The sequence below is a fragment of the Penaeus vannamei genome, chromosome 12 (genome assembly GCF_042767895.1).
Source record: "Penaeus vannamei isolate JL-2024 chromosome 12, ASM4276789v1, whole genome shotgun sequence".
Classification (NCBI taxonomy): Eukaryota; Metazoa; Arthropoda; class Malacostraca; order Decapoda; family Penaeidae; genus Penaeus; species Penaeus vannamei.
This window is the reverse complement of record NC_091560.1, coordinates 20,952,785-20,961,432: the sequence shown is the minus strand read 5'-3', so window position 1 is coordinate 20,961,432 and position 8,648 is coordinate 20,952,785. Positions and strand designations below refer to the sequence as shown.

General features: G+C 34.7%; 1 protein-coding gene across 1 annotated transcript in view; it reads left to right on the top strand.

The window, feature by feature from the left end:
- Positions 1–6: 6 nt before the first annotated feature.
- The window catches only part of LOC113809867 (poly(A)-specific ribonuclease PARN-like), a gene marked incomplete at its 3' end in the record, with an annotated part of 30,121 nt that continues 21,479 nt past the window's right edge, over positions 7–8,648 (top strand). Inside the window, 2 exon segments of the mRNA XM_070128018.1 lie at positions 7–1,466; positions 1,907–2,039. Coding sequence (XP_069984119.1) covers positions 1,460–1,466; positions 1,907–2,039 — 140 coding nt within the window.

Sequence of the window (8,648 nt, the reverse complement as noted above, 5' to 3'; positions counted from 1 at the left end):
CCGACAACTGCAACTTTATATTATTATTACTAGGATACCACAATGTGTATCCTAGTGTCTTTACCTTAAAGTTTAAGCAGAGGTATTGGTTAATCTTTACAGTATGGATGCACTAAGTTAGGGCTAAGTGATGATGATATTCTTTTTTTGATTTCACAAAATTCATTTTTCACTTAAATGCTTTGAAAAATTTATCATAGAATCTTTGTTTATATATTTACATTTTGTAGGAATTAATTTTTCAAATTTTTGTTTTGGCTTCAAAAGAAAAAAAAAAATGATTTTTTTTAGGGCTCCTGAATCCCGTTTTCTTTGAAAATTTCAAAAATCTAATTCCTACAAAAAAAAAAAAAAAAATCATTTTTGTTGAAGTTTAAAATGATACCCAACTTAAGTCAATCAGAGTTTTCACCAATTTTGTGAAATTATTTGAAGTGCAAAAAACAGCATTTTGAGATATTGGTTTCTTAATTTCTTTTCCATTTTGTCCTTGTCGTGTCATGTGTATTCATCTGATTGACATGAAATTTTCACATATGATTGTGTATACATTGTTGAATTACTGGAGAATGATGAGGCATCTGGTCCCCCTTTTAAAGAAAGTATTAATCACTCATAGGTGAGGGTATCAGTGTCATAGTGTCTGTTTTGATGATTGTTCAATGAAAATATGACCACTAAAATCACTATTTTCCATCCTTTTTGAAAATTGAAGAGACCAAAATGATCAAACATATTCACAAGCCTCCGTAGCTATTGTGACGTCATCAAAATATATTCCATGTGCATTTTTCTGAAAATAGAATCAGACGCCATGACACCTCGAGTTGCTGCAGATCTAGCCTTACCCAAAGGAGATCCTCACCACGCTCTGCGCGGAAGGGATGCCAATAGTCAAAATTTATATACAGAAAGAAATATTTTAATGATAGTTGGAAAAAAAATTTACCAAGTAATAAATTAGGGTATCAAGGACAGGTTGATCAAAGAAAATGGAAAAGCTAGATTTAAAAAATATTCCTGGGAAATTCAACGGGGTGGCCCCCCTTGAGTTGTCATTTAGAGTAAATTATAGGCATCTTTTCCAGCGGTTACGGGAAACGTGACACCTCTTGCGCGACAGGAATCGAGCAGACGGTTAACTTTAAATGAGTTGCCAGATGCATTCCTCCTACTTTGGATATTTCATGCATATTCATACTTTTATTGGATATCTATAACACTGCACAACTCACCATAAGATATCAAAAGCTATCTTGGATATCATATTCCAAAATACTGTTTACCTGTCGGAAAAATAACCAGTACAGTAAAATATCAAGCCATCAACCGTGATCATTCTCATTACGTCACAGAAATGGGCGGAGCTTAGAGGCCTGTCTCGTCTCCGATCACGAGACAGCTTTTGGTGTCGCATCGTGTGTCGCGACACCCTAATTGCCACCGGAAAAGATGCATTATGAATGGTAACAGATAGATTCCTATACCTGACCACATCAGTCATATATTTTTTTGTTAAATAGGTAAAAAAAAAAAAAAAAAAGGCTACTGTAATTTCAGTAATAATAATAAAGATTATGGTAGTTATAGCTAGAAAACTTTATTGCTAGTAATTCATTCTGTTACTTTTACTACTCAGACAAATATGAAATAAACATATATATCTACTTTGCTTACAAGTAATGTGTATTAGAAAATAACAGCATGAGTGAAACATGATAATTAGTTTCAAGTATTTCACCTTTCACTCTAAGTGTTTGGAGATGTCATATTAGAATTGTAGCGTGAATGTTTGATTTTAAGGATTTTTCATTTATTTGTGAATATTTTTATTAAATAATGGTAAGAGTGCATCTTACCTCTGAACCATATCCTTGCACATATTAGTAAACTTTTAATACTCAAGATTTTCAGGAGGTGCTCCCAGATGTGGAAAAAGCAATAGAGAAAGCAGATTTTTTGTCCATTGATGCAGAGTTTACTGGGCTGCGACGGGATGCTTCATTTGCTTATAGTGAACTGGACACTGCAGAAGAAAGGTAAGAATTTTCTACTTCTTCTTTTTTGTGCAGTAATTCTTCATTTAAAACAACTTAAATTTTTATATGGGCGAGTACAAAGATTTGTATATATTTATTTAGAGTGGCCACCTAAAGGCTTAAAAATGACTAACAGATTTAATATGCTTGATTGGCATTGTAAATGCCATCTGCTTAATTGGTAATGTAAATGAGCTGTATTAAACCCATTCCACAATCTGGGTTGTCATATGTGCTGTGTTGTGAAGGAGGCCCGGGAAAGTTTAAACTGACATCTTTGTGAGTTTGTACTGTGTGGGCATGGATAGAATGAAGTGTGATAGTGTGATGGAATGGGAGTGTAATAGAGTAATATAGTGGAATGTAGAAGTATGATATGCTGTGTGATGGTGTAAAAATATAGGAGTACTGTGGGGTAAAATAGAATGGAAGAGTGTGGTAATGTGTCAGAATGTGGTTTGTGTGGTGGAGTGTTAGTGTGGTGAACTGTGCTATAAAGCTGGAATGTGATGAACTTGTGAAGTCTGGCGGAGCAATGTATTTTAGTAGGATGCAAGATTGTGATAAACTGGTGCATTGTAGTAGAATGTGGATGAATGATGGAGTGAGACAATGTGGTAGAGAGTGATAGACTGATGAAGAGTGGTGGCATCCTGGAAGAAATCTAGAGTAAGGAGGAATGATAGAATGAGGAAGAATGATGCAATATGGTAAAATAATGGAGTTTGGAAGAAATGCTGGAATCTGGTCAAATCCTGGAGTGTGATCAAATTGCAAGGGTATGATGAAATGCTGTAATGTGCTAGAATGCTAAAGTGTGGAAGAAATGCTGGAATGTGATAGAATCCTATATAGTATGATGACAAGGTTGATAGAACCCAGGTTATGGATTTTTTGGTGTTATTTTTATTTATTTATTATTTATTTTTTTTTTAATAAAATACAGGTTTCCCCAGGATGGGCTTATTATGATAAGACCCAGGTTTTCCCAGAATGTAGAAAATGTTCTTCTCAGCTCAGTTTTTATTTTTGTTTTTCTAGGAGTGTTGAAATAGCTTACATGGGTAAACAGATAGTAGCAACAGGACAAATACACTTAAGCTACCTTTCCTATTTATATGATACTGTGGACACTGTAATCTACATCGTCTATGCACAGTTGTTTTGTGAATACTACATTGGACAAATATGTATATTCCCTTGTTGGGACATGTGTAAAAGGTGATATCCAGGCTACTGAGTTTTAAGAGACATTTATTGTGGGTAAGACTCCACCCTGGACAAGAAAATTAGCAGGTTTTGGGGGAGAGTTGTCAGTGGAGGGTCACTTCATTGCTACAGAGCAGACTGCAGTTTATTGGGATAAGTAAAGATGGATTAAAGTGATTCTGAGGAAACTGTAGATGGACAGGGAAGTAAGAGAAAGAAATGCAGATAGTGTAAACTAAATTTTAGTTCAAAGGTAGTAAGACCTAGACCTGAGATACTTTCAGTTTACTCAAAAAGTTCTGTTACTTAAAAATCCTTGAAAGAAGGGGGATTTGTGTGAATATATCCCAGGCACATTCTCAAACACATCTTTTCCACCAGGACCACTTTAAAGATATGCAAGTGGTTCTGATGACTCATGTTCTCCTGGGTATAGAAAATTGATGAATTTGTACAGAAGACAATAAAAGTAGAAATGAAATTACTAGACCTATTTTTAGTAAAAAAAAGGTTTTATACTTGTAATATTCCTTTTATTGTTGTAGAAAATCAACACATTGAAACTCATCTACATGCTATCTATAATGCTTATTATCTCTTGAATGAAGTAAAGAATTATTGTTGGATTACAATAGCTTCTGAACTGGATGTATCAACCTGGAGATCTACACATGTGTGCTCTTTCCAATCCACTTGTGCTACATTAGTCCATCTTGTTGATTTGCTGCATCCCTTATAATTTTCCAATCCTCATTAAGTGTTTCTTGTACACCATTTATGTCATCATTCATTCGTAGTCAAGTTGCTTGCATGGATACATGTTAAAAAAAGGAAAGAACCTTGATGAAAAATATAAGAATATAAAAGTCACAAGTGAAAATAATGATGGAGAGTATGCATAAAAGCCCACAGCTGAAAATAGTGTCTGATGGATTAAACAGGTGTCTGCAAATTGTAAGAATACACATTCCAGGTGTGGCCACCAAAGAACAGCTATGATTTTTAGTGAGAGCAGTGTGCTTGATGCCACTGTGTAGTACTCAATGGTAATTAAACCTGTAATTCAATACATGAAGGTTATATCTAATTGAATACTTTATAAATATGATATCAACAAAGATTATGATGCTACTGTTATCTAATACACAAATGCATACAATATTCACAGCTGCTGAATAACAATGTATGTTAGATTGTATGATAAAGAACTTTACAATGGTATTAGATACATTCACATAACAGTCAAATTATTGGGGTAATGGTCTGATTCCAGAATGCTATTATTGTCTTAACATTCTATTCAATATGGTCGCAATCTCACAGTTCATTGATCATATAAAGAGCCATTATCTATTCCTTACCCCCAAAACCTTGCTTGTTGTTTTCATGAGGGAGCTTAGGAGACAGAGACTGGGGCCCAATGGAGAGGATCACCCCCTACCTTGGGCCTTAGCCCTGGCCTCAACTAATTTTGCATGGTCTTTTCATCTTCCCCTTTCCTTTTCCCTCTCTTCATCCCTTACTTCTGTCCATTTCCTAAGGTGTGAGAGCTGTGCTGAAAGGATGAAAGGCTGGCTTTGTGTCAGCCATGAACATCCTATGAGAGCCAGGGGTATGGTATTCCCTTGTTTAATTGCTTAGCCCTTACCCTTTGTGTGGACCCTGAGGGGTAGGCCATTTCTTTTCCCCACATATTTCAGGCTCACTATGGCCAATGATGAAGATTTCTTACTACCTCTTTGTAAGGGCTTTAAAGCTTGCTTTATCATCAACTAGCCTGTCTAGTTGATGATAAGGTACGCCCATGTGGACTTCTGCTTGCTGCAATCATGCATACGGCATTTGATTATGACATTGCGCATAGATATGAGTTCGTGAATGTTCAAGGAACACTTTTATACTAATAAAAAAAAAAAAAAAAAAAAAAAAAAAATCACCATGATTTATAACAAAATGTTTTGTGAAATACATTTAAATAAAAATGTAAGTTTTGTGTCCTTTTACACATGAAATATGCTTCGATCAAGACTCCCTGGTAATATGTTTTATTTTATGAAGTAATCTGTATGTATATCACATACGAAGCTCTAATGTTTAAAAATAGCCTTATAAGTAAGGATTGAAATTTTTCCGATACATTTTGCTCAACGGTCGGTACATCACAGCATGGGGAAATTTGAATTGATTTGAAATTGGTAGTTATCAATATAAAGACCAATTCCATTACGAATGTTACCTAAATGTCAGATTTTTGAACTTCGGATGTATAAGCGAGATACAGATTATTTCATATTGAAGATAATAGTACTCAGTAATACCTGCTCTGAAATAAAAACTATGGAATTTTGAGCTCGTTTGTGTGCGCACTCTTCGTCTAGAGTTCAAAAAGCTATTGCATTTGTTTTCTACGTTCCTGATAAAAATTAATATGTTTAGACGTTACCGTAGGTCTTAGGTACCATAAATTTGCAAATATCCAACAACACCTAGGCGTCTGCATGATTTTATGCACTTCTTAGTAAAGATAATGGGTGCAATTGGCTAATCACCAACTCTACACTTGTTCTCCTTTGCAATCTGTTAATATTGATAATTATCGAAGAAAACGGTATGAGAGGGACAACTAATATATTTTATTATTTAGATATGAAAGTCAGTGTAGGCCTACTAAATGAGGTTGATTAATCTTTTCAACTTTATGTGTGTGCGTTCATGTATATATGATCCTCCTCGAAAATTATAAACACCCAGTGACCATCTCCCCCTCCCCCCTCCCCGTGTGAAGCATGGGAAAAATTCATCGACTTCCGTAAGTTCTCGAATTTAAGGGGACCTTCTGCTGATTTTTCGGCGATTTTCGCCCCTCTTGCCGAAATTGACTTTAATGCAGTTGCAAGTAGTTTCTAGTCCCCCGCTTCTCCCCTGAAAATGTCAAGGCTCGACCGTTATTTTTTAGGTGGTAGCAGCGATTTTTGATGTCGACCGAAATATTATTTTTTTGATGGTACCTTTGAAAATCGGCAATTGTGACGCAATGATTAGAGATAATAAAAATATGAGGTTATTTTCTGAAAGCTTATCAAATTTCACATAAGATGAGACCAACCTTCTTTTTTTCGGAATAATTTCAAAAATCCGGCAAGCGTCCAAAAAACGGCAATGAAGAAATTTTCCATAGAAATAACTAAACATGATATGTTTTTCATATGGTATATTTTCTTATCTTTGTTTTCATCATACATAGTTACTTTGATCTATGAGCAAAAAATTTCGAAAATGCAAACCTCCCCCCCCCACCCATGGGGGGTAGTTTTGCCAAATATTCAGGATCACCACCAAAATTATATGGAATATTAATTAGGCTAAGACAAACCTCAGGTTAAAATTTTATTCAAATCTATTCATAACTTTTCGAGTTAGAAAAAAAAATTCCTGGATCCAAACCATAGTCCGCATCACCACCAAACTGCAATAAGCTCTAAGTTAGGTTAAAACTCACTTTTGGTTAAAATCTCGTTAAAATGTTTTCATAACTTTTAGAAATATTAGAAAACACAAACTAATAATCAAAAAAACAACAAATAAACAATCAATAAACAAACAAAGAAACAAACGGTAGTAACAATATAAATAAACAAAAGGTCATGGGGTACACGAAAATTATCTATATGTGCTCATATACCTTATATACATAGTTTCACATCGCCATGTAATTGTTTTTCGACTTTCCACGGGGTCTGAGAGTGAAATTTGGCTACGTGACCCCGTAGAGTTATTCCGCAGATTTAAAAAGACGATTTTCACGGTCCAGGACGGCCCCGTCGCGTGGGGAAAAGTATGTGTTTGGTACCCGTCCGACTGGAGAAAAGTTATTCTTTCGACAAATATTATACGTTGTAAAACCTCATTAGAGCATCAATAATAGGTATATGATAGATAATTATATCAAATACAAGTATTCTGTACATGATTTGTCATGTAAAATGTAAACATAATAAAAAGGAATAAGATCGCATTTTTTACGTCCTTCATATTTTTACGCATAGCACACGTATAATCGGTCCGATTTTAAAGTATTATGGCTCATTTTGTAGCTGAATAATAGTTCTATTACATACTGCCATGAGGATTTGCAATATTTTCACGTGGTTCTTGTAAAAGTGACATATGTTTCCAAAATCTCCTATTAGGGTGTTAAAATAGTCACCTTCGGAAAATATTCACCAAGAAAAAAGTAAGGTCAACTTCTCAAAAATGGCTTCTGCATATAATAGTAGAAAGATAGTTCTATTCAAACATGAAATCAGAATGGCTGTATGATTTTCTTTGGATTTTTGAGAAATTTTTAAAAATGGTCAATGTAGGCCTATAGACCCCCATATCACTGCCACCACTCCGAACTATACGTAAGATTTTGAGAAACCGTTACGTGCTGGCAATGTCCGCAAGACTTCGGAATGCAGGTAGATGATAGAGGATTATGGTGTAGGAAGACTAATCTTATGCCTTGTTTTGTTGATATCAAGATAGCCTTGGAAAGATAGAGAAACGCAAAATGCCGATATCTCGGAACTCCACCATTAGGGGTGGGTCAAAGGATTCCGGGCACACCATATGTCCAAAATTAACATATTATGGCTCATTTTGTAGAAAAATAAAATATCTACAACGTGATCGAGAGCGTTTTCGCAGTTTTTGCCTGTACTTCTTGTAAAAGTGGTCAATGTAAGAAAATTTTTACCTTTTTTTTTTTCTTGAAGTACCCAACTTCAAAAATTCACAAAAAAAAATTGAAGTCGAAATCGAAAAAACGCTCTCGATCAAGTTGTAGATATAAGGTAGTTCTGTGCAAAAATCAAATAAAATTGAATGTCTTGCCGTTTCTGAAGTCTGAATCCTTTGACCCAGGTGCTGCATTTTCAAAATGGCGAATTTCGCATTTTTCGTTTTTTTGACAATAATTCAAAAACTGTTCGGGCGATTTCGAAAAAAATCGACCACAGGCAATGGGAAGGGGCCCAAATAAAAGGGTGTGAGTTTCATCAAAATCGGCAAGATAAATCGAAAAATCGAAAAAAAAAGCAGACGGTCCCCTTAATGTACTAAATTCATATGCTTTTAAAATTCTCAAAATTGAACCACCATATTGCATTCATGCTAGGACTTTATAATTAGGATGATTTTGTACTAATGTTGCCATCCACAGTTCCCCATTTCTTCAAAAAAAAAAAAAAAAAAAAAAAGTTAAAGAATTAAAAGAAAGATTTTTATCTGGTTTAAATTAGTTGTCCCTATGGTAAAATGCATTTATTAGACTCTTCAGACGAAAATATCTACAAACGAACGAAAAAAATTACATACCTTTACAGAATAGCGTCCCTATTGAAAAAGAAAATTCCT